At 46.0% G+C, this 22,795-nt stretch overlaps 3 protein-coding genes across 3 annotated transcripts; 2 read left to right on the forward strand and 1 right to left on the reverse strand.

The window, feature by feature from the left end:
• Positions 1 to 1,687: 1,687 nt before the first annotated feature.
• LOC125133320 (PRAME family member 27-like) lies at positions 1,688 to 4,304 on the forward strand. Its single transcript, XM_047791430.1, has 3 exons — positions 1,688 to 1,974; positions 2,386 to 2,958; positions 3,731 to 4,304. Exons 1-3 carry the CDS (start codon positions 1,688 to 1,690, stop codon positions 4,302 to 4,304), a joined length of 1,434 nt encoding a protein of 477 aa, XP_047647386.1.
• Positions 4,305 to 12,348: 8,044 nt separating this feature from the next.
• LOC125133321 (PRAME family member 27-like) lies at positions 12,349 to 15,296 on the forward strand. Its single transcript, XM_047791431.1, has 3 exons — positions 12,349 to 12,635; positions 13,100 to 13,675; positions 14,684 to 15,296. The coding sequence occupies exons 1-3, from the start codon at positions 12,349 to 12,351 to the stop codon at positions 15,294 to 15,296; spliced, it is 1,476 nt and encodes a 491-aa protein (XP_047647387.1).
• A 3,979-nt stretch (positions 15,297 to 19,275) lies between these two features.
• LOC125133322 (PRAME family member 8-like) lies at positions 19,276 to 22,150 on the reverse strand. The gene is made up of 3 exons (XM_047791432.1): positions 21,864 to 22,150; positions 20,871 to 21,344; positions 19,276 to 19,894 (listed from the first exon to the last, which is right to left on the reverse strand). The coding sequence occupies exons 1-3, from the start codon at positions 22,148 to 22,150 to the stop codon at positions 19,276 to 19,278; spliced, it is 1,380 nt and encodes a 459-aa protein (XP_047647388.1).
• Between the last annotated feature and the right edge of the window lie 645 nt (positions 22,151 to 22,795).

A 22,795-nucleotide genomic window follows, 5' to 3' on the forward strand; every position in this document is an offset into this window, starting at 1 on the left:
AGGACACCCTCTTCTTCCCCATGGTCAGCTGGCCTTGAGAGAGAGCATGTAGCTCAGGATGGCAGGAGGAGTTTTTTAAAAAATCATTTGTTTTCAGACAAGATTTAAGATTTTGGTTGTGCCTCAAAGTGTAGGTTTGCCTGAATCCCAGACATTTTGATTTGTGCTTGGTTTACATCATTTTTCAATGTCTTAACCAAGCAAATATTCTTTTTTTTTTCTTGGTCTTTTTGCCTTTTTCTAGGGCCACTCCTGCAGCATATGGAGGTTCCCAGGCTAGGGGTCCAGTCGGAGCTGCAGCCACCGGCCTACACCAGAGTCACAGCAATGCGGGATCCGAACCGCATCTGCGACCTACGCCATAGCTCATGGCAATGCCGGATCCTTAACCCACTGAGCAAGGCCAGGAATTGAACCCCCAACCTCATGGTTCCTAGTTGAATTCGTTAACCACCGAGCCACGACGGGAACTCCCCAAGCAAATATTCTTTTTTTTTTTAAAGACATTTATTTTTATTTATTTTTATTTTTTTATTTTTTCTCTTTTTGTCTTTTTTGTTGACGCCGGATCATTAACCCACTGAGCAAGGGCAGGGACCGAACCCGCAACCTCATGGTTCCTAGTCGGATTCGTTAACCACTGCGCCACGACGGGAACTCCCAAATATTCTTAATGAAAAACATCTATTTGGAATTTTATTTCTTGATATTTAAAATACTTATTTTTGGAGCTCCTATTGTGACTCAGCAGGTTAAGAACCCAGTATAGTGTCTATGAGGATGCAGGTTGGATCTGTGCTCAGGAGTAAGGCTCTGGTATTGCCATCAGCTGCAGCAAGGATTGCAGATATGGCCTGGATGAGATGTGGCTATGGTAGTATAGGCTGGCAGCTGCAGCTGCAATGTGACCCCTTGCCTAGGAACTTCCATATGGCACAGATCAGAAAAAACAAACAAGAAACTCTGGGATTTCCCTGTTGTAGCTCAGCAGGTTAGGAGCCCAACTAGTATCCATGAGGATGTGGGTTCCATCCCTAGCCTCCCTCAGTGGGTTAGGGATCTGGTGTTGCCTAGAGTTGCAGCATAGGTTGCAGACACAGGCTCATATCTCTAGTTGCTGTGGCTCTGGCTTGGGCTGGCAGCTGCAGCTCTGATTTGACCCCTGGCGTGGGAATTCCATATGCCACAGGCACGGACCTAAAATAATTGTGCACAAATAGCATTCATTTTAGGAGTATCCCCTTAAACATTACCAGCCAGATTAACTGCAGTAACTGACAATATAGGCTGTGCTGGTTCCCGGGTCACTCCAATTCCCACAGTTTTAGCAGGGCTTTAAGTGATGGTCTGAAAATCTTCCCCAAGAAGTCCTGGGTCCTTAGTACCCATGTCCCAGTGTGACATGAATTCGGCAAAGCAGTAGATGGAAGTACATGCTCCAGTAGTGGCCTTTCTTTGTCACTGGTGCTTGTGAGAGGCTGTTGTGGATCTGATAGGGGATTATAGGTCTGTGCCCACCAACCTCAGAGTGGAATTTGAGCTAAATGCGGCATTACCATACCTGCAAAAGCAGTGACCTTGGGGAGGTCCTCTGAAGGGTGGGGAGACCCTGTGCTCATGATTGGCCTGAAATGAGTGCCCTGTTTCCTGGCAGCTTCCAGAGGATTCCTTTAGGAGCAGAATCACGATGAGTGTCCAGACCCCACGGAAACTCCTCGACCTGGCAGGAACCAGCCTGCTGAGGGAAGAGGCTTTGGCCATTTCTGTTCTGGAGGATCTGCCCACGGAGCTCTTCCCACCACTGTTCATGGAGGCCTTTGATGGGAGACACATCGAGACCCTGAAGGCCATGGTGCAAGTCTGGCCCTTTGTCCGCCTGCCTCTGGGGGGCCTGATAGACATGCCTTATATGGGGCCCTTACAGGCAGTGCTGGAGGGCATTGATCTCCTACTTGCCCAGAAAGTTCGCCCCAGGTGAGTCTGGTCCAGGGAGCCTGCTGGGGTTTGGGCATCCTAGAGGAGATAATTGTGTTGAGGGAAAGTGGATGGACAAGGGATGGACCAGAGGGTTCTGACGAGGCCAGTGAAGAAACTCAGAGGCCTTGGCTCGCGGTGGGAAATACCTTCTGGAAGAGGAGGAGTGCCTGAGATGCACGGGGGCCTGAAAGAACATGTCCCAGTGAAGCTCAAGGTATTAAAAACTGAGACCCAGAAAGGATGGAGGTGCAAATGGAAATGGAGGAGAGTGAGGCAAGAGGGAGGAAGGGGGCAAGGGTCAGGTGAAGTAAAAGCACAGGCAGGCACATCTGTGTCAAATTCTGAGGCTGCGTTCTCATTCTGTGTCGCATTTTAACGCATCCTCATCAATCACCTCTTTGCCCGTAGGAGGTGCAAACTGCGAGTGCTGGATTTACGGGATACTGGCCAGAGCTTCTGGAACATGTGGTCTGGATCCAGCACGCAGGTGTCCCCAGGCTCCCAGATGGCACCAGTGGCTGAGGACAGGTCAAGGACAAAGCGGTCCTTGGCTCCCTTGAAGGTGCTCATAGATCTTTCCCTGAAGAGAAGGACCCTGGATCACTTCCTCACCTACCTCAGCGGATGGGTGGAGAGGAGAAAAGATTCCATACTCCTGTGCTGCAGGAGGCTGAGCATCTCTGCAATGCCCATGGAAAATATTATGAAGGTCCTGGCTCAGGTGCAGCTGGACTGTATCCAAGAGGTCCAAGTGAATTGCACTTGGAAGCTGTCCACCCTGGCCACGTTTGCTCCTCTCCTGGGCCAGATGACCAACGTGCAGAAACTGCTTCTATCCCCCATCCTCATGTCTGCACTTGAGGAGCAGGAGCAGCAGCATGTTGTCCAAATTCTCTCTCAGTTCCTCAGGCTGCACCACCTCCGGGATCTCCATCTGGAATGTGCCTCCTTCCTTGAAGGCCGCCTGGACCAGATGCTCAGGTGAGAGTGGACCAGGGGCTGGGGAACAGTGATCACAAACTGTCCACCAAGGAGGGAACGCACCTCAGACTAGAGCACTTCTAAAAGAATCGCTCTGCTCACCAGGTTTGTGACCACAACAAGCATGTCTCAGATTCCCTGTCTGTAAAAGTTGATGTTTTGCCCCAGATGGGACAATCACTGGATAAGAAATATGTGGTCCTGGAGAGGATGGTAAGGGAGCTGGGGCCAACAGGAGAATAACAAGTGGTAGAAGGTTGGCAGGTGATGCAGGGGTGTACGTGAGCCCCTGCAGACTGGCAACTCCAGCTGCTGCTGTGGGAACTTGTCCAGGTGGGTTCCTTAGACACGTGACTCAGGAGCCCCACCTGGCCTGAGATCAGTGTATCTAGGGGCCAAGCGTGAATCCAAAGCATATTTTGTCTTATCTCCCAATATTAATACTCGGTGATGCCCAGACTTGATTGAGATTTTGTGTGAGGCTCTCCTCTGAGCAGATTCCAGACATGCCAATATCTGCATTCATCCTCAAGCAAGTGGAGGATGTTATACTCTGCTTGATGATGGGGAAAGAGAGTTTCAAGTCTCTGAGAGCATGACCCGGTCCCACAGGGAATGGGATGGGACTCAGCCTCAAATCAGATTGGGCATCCTGTGTGTTGACCTTCATCCGGTGGTCGGAACAACCTCAGCTTGGGGAAATGCTTGTCTCTTGCCTGGAGGTAACCCGGCACTCTGCTCTCTAGGAACTAATGGCTTGGTTTGTCCCCAGGTGCCTGAATCACCCCTTGGACAACCTCTCGATCACCTACACCCTGCTTACGGAATCAGACGTGACCCATCTGTCCCAGAGCTCGAACATCGGGCAGCTAAAAGGCTTGGATCTGAGTGGCGTCATGCTGGCCAAGTTTAGCCCTGAGCTCCTCCAAGTTCTGCTGGAGAAAGTTGCAGCCACCCTGCAGGAACTGGACTTAGATCTGTGTGGGATCACGGACTCCCAGTTTGAGGCCATCCTGCCAGCTCTGTGCCACTGCTCCCAGCTCAGGTACTTCAGCCTACGTGGGAACTTTCTCTCCATGGCCAACATGGAGAAGATATTGCGACACGTGGCACGGCTGCCCAATTTAAGTCATGAGTGGTATCCCGCCCCTCAGGAGAGTTACAGCCCTCAGGGAGTTCCCCTTGAAGGGAGACTTAAGGAGATCCAGGCTGAAGTGCTGGAGATCCTGAGAGACCTAGGACGTACCAGGACCATTCGGATCAGCCCCAGCCCCTGTCCCCACTATGGCGATGACATATGTGATCACTTGGAGCCCATCGTGTACTGCCCTGATACCCATGCCTAGGTGATTGCTGCTATCAAGTGCTTTCTTCTGGGTGCTGGGAATCTGCCATCAAGGACATCGGTCCATCTTGAAGGGGAAACAGACTGATGCTCCATGTGAATGGGAAAAAGGAAGGCCATTCAGTATTGCAGGGGGAACAGCTGACCCTGGGATATGATGGGACTTTCAGGGATATGTGTTTACAGAGTCAGGAATAGCCTATGTTGTGGACGTGGATGTGGGCTTGCGATCCATGTTTCAGTTATCCCTGGGTGGGTGTTTGTAACGTAATGGTTAGAAATAAAGAGACCCTCAGTGTAAAACACCTGCTGCCTTCTGTGATGTATGATTCTGTTTTCTCAGTTTATACCGTCAGTGTTTACAGTTGCTGACATCAAAAAAAGTAATAGTAAAAATCAAAAGGACACTACATTGTCTATGGCCTGCAATCTGCCCATTTCTGCAAGTTCTCTAATGTTTCTGGGGCATCTCTTACCTCCTTCCTTTTTTCTGTGGTTGGTCATTGGATTATCACACACATAGGGGACCATCCTCTGTGGTCAATGAGCTACTGGCGTGAGAAGCCTTGGTAGGGCCCTCACTGCTGGCTCGGGCCATGACCTTGGTCCTGAGCGTTCCTCATGATTGTCCTGGTGGCTCCATTACCGTTTCTGGCCTTTGTATGTTTCTGGACTTTGTATGTTTTGCAAAGAACTTCAGAGCACAAGACAAGGCCCCCAGTTCTAGAAGGTGTTGTCCACAGTCTAGATAAACTTCATATTCTGGTTCTTACTACCTCTTGCCTATGATGGGTTGACAATTGTCCATCTTGAGTTAACCTTGTTGTGGCCAGTAAAGACACCCAAATTGCTTTAGCAAAATCCCAAAGTAGCACAGGCATTTAACATGGTTTTGATATTACTATACCACACTTAATAATTATATCTGGAGCTCCTGTTGTGACTCAGCAGGTCAAGAACCCGACTACTATCCATGAGGATGCAGGTTCTACCCGTGGCCTTATTCAGTGTGTTAAGGGTCTGCTGCTGCTGCAAGCTGCAGCATAGGTTGCAGATGCTGCTCAGATCCGGCATTGCTGTGGCTATGGCTGTGATGTAGGCTGGCAGCTGCAGCTCCGATTTTACCCCTAGCTCTAGGAACTTCCATATGCCATAAGTTTGGCTATATATACATAGGAATTCCTGTTGTGGTGCAGCGAAAATGAATCTGACTAGTATCCATGAAGATGCAAGTTTGATCCTTGGCCTTGCTCAGTGGGTTAACGATCCGGCGTTGCCATGAGCTGTGGTGTAGGTTGCAGACGCGGCTCGGATCCCGCGTTGCTGTGGCTCTGGCGTAGGCCAGCGGCTACAGCTCCGATTCGACCCCTAGCCTGGGGACCTCCATATGCCGCGGGAGCGGCCCAAAGAAATAGCAAAAAGACAAAAAAAAAAAAATTCTTCAAAGGGGTTAATGGGATTATGCTTCAGCCCCCAGGCCCTAGAATGTACCTGAGGGTAATTGCCATCAGCATTACATCCCCTGGGGAAGAACTTAAAAGAAAAGGCTGAGTGGCAGCAGCTGCCATAAAGAGAACATGTTAGGTGTGACAGATCCATGTTTATTTCCCCCCCCTCCCCCGGCTCCAAATTCCCAAAGCACCCTCAGAGGCTCTCAGTTTTGGAAATGTCCTTATTTTACAGGGGTGGCCATGTCTCCCTCTGCTCACATGTGTTTTCATGTCAATATGCTATCCTGATCCCAAATTTCTAGGAGGAAACACATTTGAAGATGACACTGTCTCCTCTTAGACCGTCCTGTTTAGTTTCTAAAAGCCACCTGGAGAAGTCTTTTAATGTTCCTCTTCCCCAAGGCGGGGAAAGGGTATATGACTTTGTTTGAGTCATCCTTTTGGAATCGCCAACTCCACACCTCCCAGCACACACTCTTATTCTCATGGTGATTTTGACTTGATGTCCTTCAGAAAAGCCCTGAGTTAAGCCTGGATGACCAATCACATCCCCCATTGCACTTGCTTTGGTACCTGAATTGACTCATGATCTGCTAAATTTTAGACATGGCACTAAAGGAACAACTTAAAATAGATGTTTATTTTGTTTCCTTTGGAAATGACACACTGTTTTTATGAAGCTGATTTAAGTCTGAGACATTTCCAATTTTGAGATGGCCAAAGATCCCCAACAAGGAGGATACCTTCAAGTTTTTGTGTATCTTTTTGGTTTTGCTTTTGTATAATGTGAGTAACTGATAATCCTTTCCCTGTCTCACACCCAGGGCTGTAACTGTCCATATTTGCAAAATGAATCCAATTTTGTGGATCCAATATAATGAGTGTTTCAGATTCCTATCTCCCCACCCTTTAGTCTTCCTCTTTCTTGAATGGAGATATGGCTCCATCAGTTCATATGGAAATTGACAGAGATCTAATCAGCATTTACCTGAGGGGCATTCTGGAATTCAATCTTATAGGCTTTCTGATTGGAAGTGAGTAGTTGCAAAGAGGGAAAATGGGATTAGGAAGTTTTATAAAAGCCTCAGGCCACCTAGGAGAGATGCCAACACTTCTTAGTCAGCTGCCTGGATTCTCCCCTACTTCTGAGTCGAGGTCTGAGAACCCACCAATCACCATCTGACCTGGTAAGTTACGGAGGTCAGCTAAATACAACCTCATCTATGGTAAGTGTGTCTTAAAGGTAGGCCCAAGACGCCACTGAGAGTTTCCCTTTTTCTGTCATTCTGGATGAAGCAATTTAAGGCTTTGGTTTTGCCTCAAGCCTGTAATTTTGCCTTCATCCCAAATCTTTTCATTTGTGTTTTGGTTTATGTCATTTGAAAAAGTTTTATCAAGAAGCTTTTCTTCTTAATGAAAAACCTCTGTTTGGAATGTTTTTTCCTTTTTCTTTCTTTCTCTCTCTCTTTTTTTTTTTTTTTGTCTCTTTAGGACCACATCCACAGCATATGGAAGTTCCCAGGCTAGGAGTCCAAATGGAGCTGTAGCTGCCAGCCTACACCAGAGCCACAGCAACACGGGATCCGAGCCGCGGCTGGGACCTACACCACAGCTCACGGTAAGGTCGGATCCTTAACCTACTGAGTGAGGCCAGGGATCAAACCCACATCCTCATGGATACTAGTCATGTTCATTAACCATTGAGCCAGGATGGGAACTCCCAAGAGTCAATAATCTTTTAAAACATGTGGGATATGTTATAAAGGTTAACGTTAATAAATTCATAGTACAGCAGAGAGAGGCACAAGGCATAAATAATTTGAAAACTGAGAGAACAGGAGTTCCCGTCGTGGCGCAGTGGTTAACGAATCCGACTAGGAACCATGAGGTTGCAGGTTCGGTCCCTGCCCTTGCTCAGTGGGTTAAGGATCCGGCGTTGCCGTGAGCTGTGGTGTAGGTTGCAGATGCGGCTCGGATCCCGCGTTGCTGTGGCTCTGGTGTAGGCCGGTGGCTACAGCTCCGATTCAACCCCTAGCCTGGGAACCTCCATATGCCGCGGGAGCGGCCCAAGAAATAGCAACAACAACAAAAACAATAACAACAACAACAACAAAAAGAAAACTGAGAGAACAAATTGATGATTAGTAGAACAAGGTGTAATCTTGTCACAGTAAACAAGCAAGTCCACAGGGGAGCCAAGTGGAGGGGCCAAATTCTGGAGGGATCAGGTCGAGAGAATAAAAGATAAATGCTTCAGAGTTCCCATTGTGGCTCAGCTGTAATGAACCGACTAGCATCCATGAAGATGCAGGTTTAATCTGTGGCCTCGCTCAGTGGATTAAGGATCCCATGTTGCTATGGCTATGGTGTAGGCTGGCAGCTGAAGCTCTGATTCAACCCCTAGCCCATCGACCCTTAGCCTGGGAGCTTCCTTCCATATGCTGTGTGTGGGGCCCTAAAAAGCAAAAAAAAAAAAAAAAAAAGGAGGGGGGTGTAAACTTCATCTTTGTTTACAAAGGTATACTTTGCTAGCTTGTAGGTAGTAGTTAAAGAGAAAAGATTTTTTTTTTTTTAGGGAAACAAAAACTAATATTACCTTGTGTAAGAATCACTGAGGTGAAGTTGAGACTATAAATAAAGCTTTCCAAACAGGTTTTTGTGGGTTTTTTTGGTTTCTATTTGTTTATGTGTGTGTGTTTTCTTTTTACAGCCGCATCTGTGGCATATGGAAATTCCACCAGTAGGAATTGCTGACGCCTGTGCCATAGCCACAGCAACACCAGATCTGAGCCGCAGCTTTTGGCAATACTGGATCTTTAACCCACTGTGCGAGGCCAGAGATTGAAACTGCATCCTCATCAAGAAAACATTTGTTCCTTAACCCACTGAGCCACAACAGCAACTACCAGTTTTTATTTCATTAGTTTTAAGCGACATCTTAGGTTAATCATTATATATAAGTATAAAAGTGTGTGTGTATATATATGTGTATATATATATATTTAAAAAAAACCCACCTTCTAATTTTTTATAGATACTAATAAAACAGCTCTTTATAAAAGTTATTTAAAATGTTTCCAATTTAGAGGTCTCTTCAAATAAAGAATTTAATATAATCTGACTATATTTTTGTATGGAATATTATATGAGCATAATTCCATTTAAAAATCAATCGTATGACCTGCATTTTACTTTCACCTACCTTGGAAAGCACTGTAATCCTATTGTGTTTTTTTTTTGTTGCTTTGTGTGTGTTATTTATTTTTTTGTTAAGGTATAGTTGGTATACAATGTTTCTTCAAGTTCTGTTGTACAGCAAAGTGACCCAGTCACACACAGTTCCCTGGGCTGTACAGTAGGGCCCCATTGCCCATCCATTCCAAACGTAACAGTTTGCATCCAAAACCCCAAACCTGGAGTTCCCGTTGTGGCTCAGTGGTTAATGAATCCGACTAGGAACCATGAGGTTTTGGGTTTGACCCCTGGCCTTGCTCAGTGGGTTAAGGATCTGGAGTTTCCAGTGAGCTGTGGTGTAAGTTGCAGACACGGCTCGGATCCCGCATTGCTGTGGCTCCGGCATGGGCCAGTCGCTACAGCTCCAATTCGACCCCTAGCCTGGGAACCTCCATATGCCCTGGGAGCAGCCCAAGAAATGGCAAACAACAACAAACAACAAAACCCCAAACCCACTCCCTTTCCCCACCCCCACCACCTGATCCACAGGTCTGTTCTGCTTGGCCATGATCTGTTTCTATTTTGTAGAGATCATTTGTACCATATTTTAGAGTCTACAAATAAGTGATATGGTATTTGTCTTTCTTTTTCTGGCTTACTTCACTTGGTATTAGAATTTCTAGTTCCATCCATGTTGCTACAAATGGCGTTAGTTTGTATTTTCAATGGGTGAGTATTATTCTATTGTATATGTACCACATCTTCTTAATCCATTCATCTGTCAATGGACATTTAGGTTGTTTCCATGCCTTGGCTATTGTGAATAGCTCCGTGATGAACATAATGGGTGCCTGTATCTTTTTCAATGAAAGCTTTGTCTGGATATATGCCAGGAATGGGGTTGCTGGATCATATGGTAATTCTATATTCTGAGGTACCTCCATCCTGTTTTCCACAGTGGTTGTACCAATTTACATTCCCACCAACAGTGAAGGAGGGTACCATTTTTTCCACACCCTCTCCAGCATTTGTTATTTGTTGACTTGTTAATGATGGCCATTCTGACTGGAGTGAGGTGGTACCTCATTATAGTTTTGATTTGCATTTCTCAGTCATTAGTGATGTTGAGCATTTGGCCATCTGTATGTTTTCTTTGGAGAAATGACTAGGTCTTCTGCTTATTTTTCAATTGGGTTGTTTGATTTTTTGCTGTCGAGTTGTATGACCTGTTTGTATATTTTGGAGATGAGGCCCTTGATTGTTGCATCATTTACAAAGATTTTCTCCCATTCTGTGGGTTATCTTCCCCCCCGCCCCCAGTGGCTTCTTTTGCTGTGCAAAGGCTTTTGGGTTTAACTAGGTCCCACTGGTTTATTTATGTCTTTATTGTCATTATTCTAGGGAGTGAATCAAAAAAGATGCTACAGTGATTTATGTCAAAGAGCATTCTGTCTATGTTTTCCTCAAGGAGTTGTATAGTATCTGGCCTTATATTTAGGTCTTTAACCCATTTAGGGTTTATTTTTGTGTATGATGTTAAAGACTTTTAATATTCTTTGACAAGTAGCTGTCCAGTTTTCCCAGCACCACTTACTGAAGAGACTTTTTTTCTACTGTATGTTCTTTCCTCCTTTGTCATAGATTAGTCGACCATAGGTGCTTGGGTTTATTTCTGGGGTTTCTATCCTGTTCCATTGATACATATTTCTGTTTTTGTGCCAGTACCATATTGTTTTGATAACTGTAGCTTTGCAGTTTTGTCTGAGGTCAGGGAGCTTGATGCCTCCATTTCTGTTTTTCATTTTCGATATTGCTTTTGCTATCTGGGGTCTCTTGTGTTTCCATGCAAACTTTAAAATATACTGTTCTAGTTCTGTGAAGAATACCCCTGGTAATTTCATAGGGATTTCACTGAATCTGTAGATTGCCTTGGGTATTATGTTTTTGTTTTTATTTCTAACCACAGGAACAGATTAAACCCTTCCCTATCTAATACCCAGGGCTACAACTATTAGTGAAACTGAATGAAGGTTTGTGGAGAGCTTCAGTGGACAATGCCTTGATGCCCTCCTTTCTCCCTATTCTTTCTGATTCAGTCAATTCATCTGAAGAAAGACAAAAATCCAATCAGGATTAACCCCGAGGATAGTCGAGGATCTAATCAGGTATCACTTTCTGATTGGACATTAGTAGTTGGAAAGGGAGAAGAAGTGTTTAGAAAAGTCTATAAAACCCTCAGGCACCAAGGAAGAGATTCAGAAACTTCTCCCTCTGGAGTCACTGCCTGGGCTCTCCACCAGATCTGAGGTCTGAGCACCCTGCCCACCTCATCAGAACTGGTATGTTATTGGATTCAGTTAAGGACACCCTCATCTTACCCATGGGTGGGTCTTGAATGGTGGCATTCAACTCAAGATGGAAGCAAGAGTCTTTCTTTTCAGATAAACAGATTTAAGGCTTTGGTTTTGCCTATAAATTTAGTTTTGCCTTAAGCCCCAACATATTGATTTGTGTACTCGCTTACTTCATTGTTAAATGTCTTAATCAATCACATATTCTTTTTAATGAAAATAATCTCTCTGTTTGGAATTTTGTTTCTTTTCTCTCTCTCTCTCTTTTTTTTTTTTTTTTTTTTTTTTGCCTTTTAGGACCACACACGTGGCATATGGAGGTTTCCAGACTAGGGGTTGATAAAAGCTACAGATGACAGCCACAGCCACAGCCACAGCAATGTAGGATCTGAGCCATGTCTGTGACCTACACCACAGCTCACGGCAACACTGGATCCCATTACCACTGACCAAAGCCAGCGATCAAACCTGCAACTTCATTGTTATTAGTTTGATTCATCTCCACAGTGCCACATGGGAACTCCTGGAATTTCATTTCTAGAAATTTAAAATATTTCCTTTGTGCATATATGGCCTTCATTTGAGGTATCTTCTTTATCTTTACCCGTCAGGTTACCTATGGTAAGAGAGGATGCAGGGTTTGTTGGTCTACATGACATTCCAACTCCCATAGTTATGGTCCTAAATAATGGATTGAAAGATTTCCCCCAGGAAAGATGGGGTCAGCTTTCAGGCTTCTTGGCATCCCCTTCCCAGTGGGATATGATTTGGCAAAACAGTGAAAGGAAATGAAGAGCCTAGTGGTTGCTGTTCTTCTTCCTTGGTACATGTGAGATGCCTGTTCTGGTGCCAGAAGAAGCAAAGTTATGGCTTTGTACCCACTGAGCCCCGAATTTAATTGGAGCAAACTGAGGATGCTCTTCTACTCTCCATGACCTTGGTCCTGATTTGGTTCCTCTGAATGGGGGGTGGGGTGGGGAGGCAGACTAAGGTATGCTCATGCTTGGCCTGAGAAAGATGCCTTATTCCCAGGTAGTTTCCACAGGATTCCCTTAGCGAGAGAGTCAGGATGAATGTCCAGACCCCACTCAGACTCCTGGAACTGGCTGGAAAGAATCTGCTGAGAGATGAGGCCTCAGCCATCGCTGCACTGGAGTTTCTACCCACGGAGCTCTTCCCACCACTGTTCATGGAGGCCTTCTATGGAAGACACAGGGAGACACTGACAGCCATGGTGCAAGCCTGGCCCTTTGTCCGCCTGCCACTGGGGGGCCTGATGAATGTGCCTCACAAGGGAACTTTAAAAGCAGTGCTGGATGGGCTTAATGCCTTGCTTGCCCAGAAGGTTCACCCCAGGTGAGTCTGATTCAGGTAGCCTAGTAGGGTCCCGAGAGTCCCTGAAGAGACAGTTGGTGGTGTTGTGGCATAGACAGGCAGCTAGCCTGGGAACTTTCACATGCCTCAGGTGCAGCCCCCCCCCAAAAAAAAGAAAGAAAGAATACACACACGGAAGTGTAGGAATGCCTAAGATGCAGGGGAACCTGAAAGAACATGCCCGCATGTCCTCCCGGGAATGTTTAAAGGCACTAGAAGTGGAGAACAGGAAGGCTGGAAGGGGAAATGGAGCTGGAGGTAAGCAAGGCAGATAGAGAAGAAGAGGGCAAGGGAGTACCCGATGTCAGGAATGTGACTATGTTGGGCATGTGACATAAAGGCACAGGTGGGAAGTCTGAATGTTGCCTAAATTCTGAGACTGTGTTTTCATTCTGTGTTCAATATGGATCTTAAAGCATCCCAACTAATCTGCTCTCTCCCCATAGGAGGTGCAAACTGCGGGTTCTGGATTTGAGGAATACTGGACAGTACTTCTGGAGCATGTGGTCAGGAGACAAGGACCATGTGTCCTCAGGCTCCCTGATGGCACCAGTGACTGAGGACAGTTCAAGGAAAGAACATCCCATGGCTCATAGAGTGTTCATAGAGCTTTGCCTCAGTGAAGCAGCCATGGATGAATGCCTCCTCTACCTCCTCCTGTGGGTGGCAAGAAGAAAAGATTCAGTACACCTGTGCTGTAAGAAGCTGAAGATTGAGTCAATGCCCATAGAAAGCACTGTGCAGTTTCTGAGTATGATGCCACTGGACTGTCTCCAGGAGGTGCAAGTGAACTGCACGTGGCAGCTGGCCACCCTCGCCAGGTTTGCTCCTTTCCTGGGTCAGATGAGCAATGTGCAGAGGCTCCTCTTCTCCCCTCTTCTCGTGTCTCCCTCGGAGGAGCAGGAGGAGCAGCAGCAGCAGATGGACCAATTTACCTCTCAGTTCCTCAGGCTGCACCACCTCCGGGATCTCTACCTGGAAACTCCCTCCTTCCTCCAAGGTCGTCTGGACCAGATGCTCAGGTGAGGATGGCACCACTGGCCCCTTTACAATGAACACAACACTAGACTGTCAGATGAACTCTTTCCTTTGCTGCTCTGACCTGATGTGTGGTATCACATAACCGCACAAATCAAGTTAGAGAGACAAAGTGGGATAGAGAGACTCATGCTAGGAAGCTATAGATCAGGGGATTCATATGTTCTGAGGGAGGGTTTGTCCGCTTCTTCTTAGAGATGCCTGTGTTCATTCAGGTGACTAAAAATAAGTGAGAAAAGAGGGCACCGACGAGGGGAAACCACCTCAGACCCGAGTATTTCTAAAGAGGAGCTCTGTGCTCACTGCCTTTGTGACAGTCTGTCTCAAAATTCCTGTCCATTAAATATTGTTTTCTGCTACAGATAAGGTAATTAATACATGGGAAATGCATGATTCTGGAAATGATGGTAAGAGAGCTGGAACCCAAGGATACTAAAAAGTGATGGGTGGTTTGCAGATGATGCAGGGATGTAAGTCAACCCCTGCAGACTGGTGACCTTAGCCTATGTTGTGGGATCTTGCCCAGGCTGGTTAATTATTCATGTTATCCAGGTTCCTTATCTGACCCAGAGTTGACAAAACGTTGGGCCCAAGCAATGAGCTGAAGAAAGCCTGGGCTGAGAGCATTTTTTGTCTTGATTTCTTTCCTATGTGAAAATTCAGTGATGTCCACCCATGATGTCCACACGGGTCAGACTCTCCTCTGAACATGTTCCAGATATTCCATTATCTTCATTTATCCCCATTAGGAAGTGGAGTATGTTTGACCCTGCTTGACAGACGAGGAAAGAGAGCTTTCTAGACTTGGTAAACTTGACCCAGTCACACAGTGTAGGTGAAAAGACTCAGGCTAAAGTGAGACTGGGTATCCTGAGTATTGATCTTCATCACAGAGTCAGAATGACCTTGGTCTTGGGAAAATCACTTCTTTCCCAACTTGAGGTCACCTGCCGCCCCACTTTCCCAGAAGTAATTCTTTGATTTCTCCCTAGGTGCCTGAAGACCCCCTTGGACACCCTCTCAATAACTCACTTCTTGCTTATGGAGTCAGACTTGACATATCTGTCGCAGTGCCCCAACATCAGTCAGCTAAAGAGTCTGGATCTGAGTGGCATCAAGCTGACCAACTTTAATCCCGAGCTCCTCAAAGTTCTGCTGGAAAATGTTGCAGCCACCATCCAGGAGCTTGGCTTAGATGAGTGTGGGATCATGGACTCCCAACTGGAAGCCATCCTGCCTGCTCTGAGCCACTGCTCCCAGCTCAGCTCCTTCAGTATTCGTGGGAACCCTCTCTCTATGGCCATCATTGAGAAGCTGCTGTGCCATACTGATGGGCTGCCCAGCTTAACTGAAGAGTTTTATCCTGCCCCTCAGGAGAGTTACGGCTCTCAGGGAACTCTCCACCTGGGAAGACTTGCTAAACTTAAGGCTGAGTTGATTGAGATTATGAGAGCTTTAGGACGCCCCAGGACCATCTGGCTTAGCTCCAGCCCCTGTCTTCACTGTGGTGATGATACATTCTATCACATGGAGCTTGTTACATACCACTGTAATATGCCCGCCTCGTCTCTAACAAAAGCTTTCTTCTGGGCACTTGGGCACTAAAAGCTAGGACCCAGTTGCATCTTGAGGGCACAGTGACCCATTGTTTCAGACATCTGCTCAGTGTGAATGGGAAAACTTAAGGTGATCCAGAGGGGGTGCGGAATTGCAGGAGGAAATGTTCACTTGGGGCGTTGATGTTACTTTGGGAAACATGTGTCCTCTAGAGTCACCAATATGAACCTAAATTACATTGGGGGGCGGTACGGACTTGAGACACGCATGTTGGAATTATCCCTGTGTGGATGGTTATAAAAAAATAGGAATAAAGAGACCCTCGGTGTAAACAGACTTCTGCCCTCCATGATATAATTTGTTTTCTCAGTTTATACCTCAGGAATCCCCAGCTACTTTTTTTTTCCTTTTTTTTTTTTTTGGCCTTTTCTAGGGCCACTCCTGCTGGTATATGGAGATTCCCAGGCTAGGCGTGTAATCAGAGGTGTAGCTGCTGGCCTACACCAGAGCCACAGCAACGAGGGATCCGACCTGCGTCTGCAATCTACACCACAGCTCATGGCAACACCGGATCCTTAACCCACTGAGCGAGGCCAGGGATCGAACCTGCAACCTCATGGTTCCTAGTTGGATTCATTAACCACTATGCCATGATGGGAACTCCCAGCTACTGTTGAGAGACAAAAAAAAAAAAAAAAAAAAAAAGGCATCGCGCTGTCTATGATCTGAAATACTACCATTGCCATCAGTTCTTTTTTCTCTCCAGGTGATGTCTTCCCCCCTTTACTCGTTCTTGTGGCTGTCCAGTGGATTAATACCCATAAATTGTGTTCAGTGAACCACTGGAATGAAGAGATCTTGGCAGGGCCCTCAGTGCTGACTCAGGCCATGACCCTGGACACAAGCATTCCTTATGGTTCTCATGGTGGGTCCATTAGTCACAGTTTCTGGCTTTGTGTGTGCTGAGAAAGGATTCCAAGGCACAAGACGAGACCCCCAGTTCAGGATGACATTGTCTATAGACTGCAGATTAACTGCAGACTCAGGTCTTCACCCATGCATGCCTGTCATGGGTGGGTAGTGGTCCTTTTTCTATTACTCTAGTTGTGGCCAGTAAAGACATCCAAATTCATTTTAGCAAATTACTAAAATCTCCCAGGCATGTACACTGCTTTTAGCACTTTTATATATGTTTTAATAATTGCATCTTTTTGGGGATGCTAGGGGTTGCCATTAAGAGATTGATATTAATCCCATTACACCTCCTATCTTCCTATCACCAGGGAAGGCTAGTATGGCATGTTTTGACTTCCATTTCAGGATATATAACAAAATACCTGTTACAAAACATATATCTCACAGTGATCCCTCCCGGTCCTCAGTTTCACATTCATGGATACAATCAACTATTGATGGTGTAGAACTATATCTAATATCTTAAAAATCTGCCTTTAAGGGAACCTGAACAGTTCCGTCATGAGTTGTTCAAGATTCAGCTGTAGCTATACAGCTCAGCGGTTAATGAACCCGACTAGCATCCATGAGTATGTGGGTTTGATATCTGTTAAATATCTGGTGTTGCTGTGAGCTGTGGTATAGGTCGCAGACTCAGCTAAGATCCCGAGTTGCTGTGGCTCTGGCGTAGGCCAGCGGCCACAGCGCCGATTCAATCCCTAGCCTGGGAACCTCCATATGCCTTGGGCGCAGTCCTAAAAGACAAAAAAAAAAAAAAAAATCTTCAAAAGTACTAAATTATCTTTATAATTAAAATTTTAATATCTTTATCATTTGTATAAATCACAGTGCATTATTTACTCAACTGTCCTTTACATGACAGCAGACTTTTTGAAAAATACTAAACTATATAGTCCTACTTGCAAAACTAATTTATAGTCTCTGGTCTAATCTACTAGCAGGTGCCCGCAAGTCCGAGGCTCAGAATGTTTATGAAATAATCACTAGAGATGAATCCGCTCTCTTTCTATGCCCTTTCCATCCCCTTCTCTGAACTGGCTAAAGCACCCTGGGTGAATCAGGATTCATTGGTGGCTACAGGCTATAAGCTGGGTCCCATTCCATACCCTGGATTCTGCTCTCCTTGATGTTGTAAGGATTAGATGATAAACTGGAGGGATAGAGATAATAAAAGAAGGAAAAAAACCTATTGCTAAGCTCTTACTCTATGCCAGGTCTGTTGCCAAGCCGTCAATAAGCAACATCTCATTGAATCCTGCTAAGATCCCATAACATGATTGTGCATTATTATCTTCATTTTATGAGAAAAGGAGGCTATTGCCTAAAGCCCTTTCACCCTTATATGCTCATTCCTCTCCTGAGCCCACAACACTAGCCTCGGATTCCTTAACAGGGAGACTTCATGTGGGTACCTTTTATTTAGAGCCACTGTGATGGTTAATTTTATGAGTCAGCTGGGTGAAGGGATGCCCAGATAACCAGGAAAACAATATGGGGTGTGCCTGGGAGGATGTTTTTTGAAGAGACTAGCATTTTAATCCACAGACCGAGGGAAGATCCTTTGGGGGCCTAAATGGAAAAAGAAATCCTACATTTACCTTCTTTCTCTTCTTACCCATGAACACTGAAACTTGTGGCACTAGAGCTTTCCTACTCTGCACTAATATCATGGGTCCTTTGGTTCTCAGGCCTTTGGCCTCAGACTTAGCGTAACACTGTCAGTTCCACTGATTTTCAGCATTAAACCTTGGTCTGAATTACACCACCAGCTTCGCTGTTTCTCTAGCTTACAGACAGTGGTTTGTGGGACTTCTTAGCCTCTGTAACTGTGCACAGCCATTCCCATAATAAATCCCACCCAATATACACCTAGATATTCAAGTGACACCAGGAACATGGGTTTGAAGGGCTTGGGCTCACTTACACACAGGCATTTTCCGATAGTAAATAGAACACTACAGCATCTGAAGTTGGTTGAATCCCAAGATATGAAATTGAGGAGAGGGTGGGAAGACTGAGTTGTATGAGGTACCTAGCAGGTGTTTTGTTATACATCCTGATATGCGAATGTCAAAACATTCTACATTTGTTTCCCACGATGAGGAGAGTCAGGAGGTATTATGGGAATAAAGTCAATCCCTAACTGACATGTACTAGTCCTCCCAAATGATATAACTTTTAACCCACTAGAAAAATACTAAAAACGTGTTCCATGCCTGTATGATTTTAGCATTTTGCCAAAAGGAATTTGTACATCTTTAATGGACACAACTGGATTACTTCAGGATGGACAATTACCCATTCATGACAGTCGTGGGTTGGTGAGGACCAGAATCCGAGGTTTCTTTGGAGTGTGGACAACCCCTTCCAATATGAGAGGCCTTGTCTTATGCAGTGAAACCCTCTCCCAGTGCACACAAGGACCAAGAACTGAGACCAATGGAGCCACCATGAGAACCATGAGGAAAGCGCACGTTGAGGGTCATGGTCTGAGTCTGCACTGAGGGCCCTGCCAAGAGCTCTACTTTCCAATGGTTTATTGGTCACTGAGTATATTTCTCTTTGTAGGTCTTAACCCACTGAGCAGCCACAGAAATAAGTAAGGAGGTAAGAGACACCCCAGACAGAATAAACAACTGGCAGGAATGTAGGGTTTCAGATCGTAGATAACTCAGTGTCCCCTTTGTGCCTTTTCATCATAAACTAGAGATTGCTGAGGTTTAAATTGAGAAAGCAGACTAATATATCATGGAGGGCAGCAGTTGGGGTACATTGGGGGTTGTCTTTATTTCTGATCATTTCTTTACAACCATCCAGCCACAGATAAGACCAACATGTGTGTCTCAAACCCAAATTACTCTCCAGAAATTTAGATTCATATTTTTAACTCCATAAACACATGTTCCTGAAAGTCCCATCAACTCCCAGAGTCAGGATTTCCTCTGCAATCCCTCACTGCTGCTGGATCACCTCTGCTTTTCTCATTAGCATTGAGCCGATGTCTGAAACCATGGGTCTGTTTTCCCTTCCTGATGGACCTGTGTCCTAGATGTCAGATTCTAAGGGCCCAGAAGAAAGCTATTGAGAGAAGCAGCCACCTAGGCAGAGGGGTTACAGTGGAACACCAGGGGCTCTGGATGGTAGAATATGTTATCCCCCCATAAGGACAGGGGCTAGAGCTAATCCAGATGGTCCTGGGCCGTCCTAGGTCTCTCATAATCTCCAATAGCTCTGCCTGAAGCTGGGTAAGTCTCCTTGGGCAGAAAGCTCCCTGAGCGCCGTAACACTCCTGTGGGTCAGGATATAGCTCTTGACCTAAATGGGGCAGCCCTGCTGTGTATTGCAGCAACTTCTCCGTGATGACCATGGAAAGAAGGTTCCCACACACGCTGAAGGACCTGAGCTGGAAACAGTGGCTCAGGGCAGGCAGGATGGCCTCCAGATGGGAGTCCATGATCCCACACTCATCTAAGTCCAGTTCCTGCAGGGTGGCTACAACTTTCTCCAGCAGAACTTGGAGAAGCTGAGGATTAAAGTTGGTCAGCTTGATGCCACTCAGATCCAGGCCTTTTAGCTGACTGATGTTCAAGCACTCAGAGAGATGGGTCAGGTCTGATTCTGTTAGCAGGCAGTGAGTTATTATGAGATTGTCCAAAGGGGTCTTCAGACACCTGTGGAGAAGATAAGCAATTAGGTCTTAAAAACTAGAGTGACAAGTGACCTACAGCTGAAAGACAAACCGAAGGCCAAAATCACTTTGACCATCTGTTAATGATCAATACTCAGAATGCCCTGTTTCATTTTTTCCTGAGACTTTTCACCTTCTCTGTGTGATTGGATCAAGTTCACAGAATCTAGAAAGCTCTCCTTCTTCACTGGTCAAGCAGAGTACAACAAACTCTACTTCAGTTTGAGGAGGAATGAAGATAATAGCATGCACTGGAACATGCTCGGAAGAGAGCCTGACACAGAGTCTCATTCAAGTGTGGACATCACTGAATTTTAATATTGGGAGACAAGACAAAAAATGCTTTCAACTCAGGTTCCTTCGGTCCATGCTCAGCCCCCAGGTACCTGTATATTAGGGCAGGTGAGGGTCCTGGGTGACATGCTAGGAGAACAACCTGGACAAGATTCCACATTGTCACCTGGGGTTGCAGTTCTGCAGGGGCTATTATATCCCTGAATCATCTGCAAATCATCTACCACTTTTTAGTCAGCTTTTGGCTCCTGCTCCATTACTAACATCTCCAGAATCATGTATCTTCCAATATTAATTACTTTATCTGCACCTTATCTGACATTTTACAAACTGGGAGTTTGAGACAGGCTCATTAAGGTCAGCAAACTAGTGAGCACAGAGTTTCACTTTAGAAATGTTCAGGTCGGAGGTCACTTCCCCTCCTCAACACCCTCTTCATTTACATATTTTACTATGTCATCTGAATATAGATAGATAACTCTTCTGGAGGAAGAAATCACAAAACATCCATCACTAGATCTGAATACCTTCCTAGTATGGTGTCCCTTTCCAGAGCCAGATGGGTGTGGTGATGTGATACCCCACTTCATGATTGAGCGGCAAAGAGCCAGTGCATCTGACATTCTCTTGTGTTCACTGTTAGTTGGCCAGTGGTGGCTTCTTACCTGAGCATCTGGTCCAGGCAGCCTTTGAGGAAGAAAGGAGATTCCATGTAGAGATCCTGGAGGTGGTGCAGCCTGAGGAACTGAGAGGTAAATTGGAGGACATGCTGCTCCTGCTCCTCACAGGTAGACACATGGACATGGGAGAGAATGAGTCTCTGCAAATTAGTCATCTGGCCCAGGAGAGGAGCAAACATGGCCAGGGTGGACAACCGCCAGGTGCAACTCACTTCTACCTCCTGGAGACAGTCCAGCTCCACCATATTCAGAACCTTCTTAATATTTTCCATGGGCATTGAAATAACCTTCAGCCTCTTACAGCACAGGTGTACATAACTGTTTCTCTTCTCCATCCACCTTATGAGGTAGATGAGGAATTGATCCAGGGTCCTTTCCTTGAGGCAAAGTTCTAGAAACACATCCAATAGAGCCAAGGGATGCTTTGTCCTTGAACTGTCCACTGGTGCCATCGATGAGCTTGAGGAGACATGAGCATTGAATCCAGCCCACATCCTCCAGAAGTTCTGGCCAGTATTCCTTAAATCCAACACCTGCAGTCTGCATCTCCTGTGGTGAAACAGCAGATTAGCTAGGATGGTTTAGGAGCCACATGGAAGGAAACTGGTCTTAGAATTTAGACCACATTTTACTTCACATTCCTGACATCACCTGCTGCCTTGCCCTCTTCTTCCCTCTCTACCTCACCTTCCTCCATCTCCTTTCCTCCTATCCTTCCTGCTTCTAAACATCTAGTGCTTTTAAGCATCACTAGAAGGAGGTCCTGTTCTTTCATGCTCCCCTACATCTTAGGCACCCATACACTTCCAGAAGGGATTTCCCAAGGTGAACTCCGCAATGGCAATGGCCGAGGTCCTTGAGCTTCTTCATTGGCATCAGCAGAAGTCTCTGGTCCATCCTTGGTCATCCACTCTTATGATACTAGCTGTCTCTTTAAGGATGCTCAGGACCCTACCAGGCTACCTGAATAAGACTCACCCGGGGTGAACTTTCTGGGCAAATAGAACATCAAGCCCATCCAGCACTGCTTGTACAGTCTCCTGGTGAGGCATCTGCATCAGATCCCCCAGAGGCAGACGGACAAAGGGCCACGTTTGCACCATGGCCTTCAGAGTCCTGCAGCGTCTCCCATAGAAGGCCAAAATGAACAGTGGGGGGAAGAGCTTGGCCGGCAGATACTTGAGAGCAGTGATGGCCAAGGCCTCATCCCTCAGCAAGCTCTTTCCTGGCAGGTCCAGGAGCTTGGGTGGATTCCGGACACTCATCCTGATTCTGCTCCAAAAGGAATCCTGTGAATATTCACAGGGAAAAAGGCATCCTTGTCAGACCAAGCATGAACACATCTCAGTCTGGATCCCCACCCTTCAGGGGCACCAACCAAGAGGCTAAGTCACTGCTCTGGAAGTGGTAGAAGAACCTCCGTTTACCCAAATTCCATTCTTGGCTCCGTGGACACAAAGTCATAGCTCTGTCCCTTCTGGCACCACAGAGGATGGATAGACTAGCCTCTTAGCTTCCTTCCTCTTTGCTTAATTATGTCTTGCAGGGAAGTGAGAACCATGAGCCTGAAAGCTGATCTGAACCTCTCTCTCTTCTTTTTTTTTTTTTTGTATTTTCCAGGGCCGCACCCACGGCATATGGAGGTTCCCAGGCTAGGGGTCTAATTGGAGCTGTAGCCACTGGCCTACGCCACAACCACAGCAATGAAAGATCCAAGCCGCATCTGCGAGCTACACCACAGCTCACCGCAACACTGGATCCTTAACGCACTGAGCAAGGCCAGGGATTGAACCCTCAACCTCATGGTTCCTCGTTAATTGCTGGGCCATGACGGGAACTCCTCCTTTCTTTTCTCTCTTTCTCTCTTTCTCTCTCTCTTTTTTTTTTTTTTGGTTGAAACCCTCAGATCA

The sequence above is a fragment of the Phacochoerus africanus genome, chromosome 8 (genome assembly GCF_016906955.1).
Source record: "Phacochoerus africanus isolate WHEZ1 chromosome 8, ROS_Pafr_v1, whole genome shotgun sequence".
NCBI classification, from domain to species: Eukaryota; Metazoa; Chordata; class Mammalia; order Artiodactyla; family Suidae; genus Phacochoerus; species Phacochoerus africanus.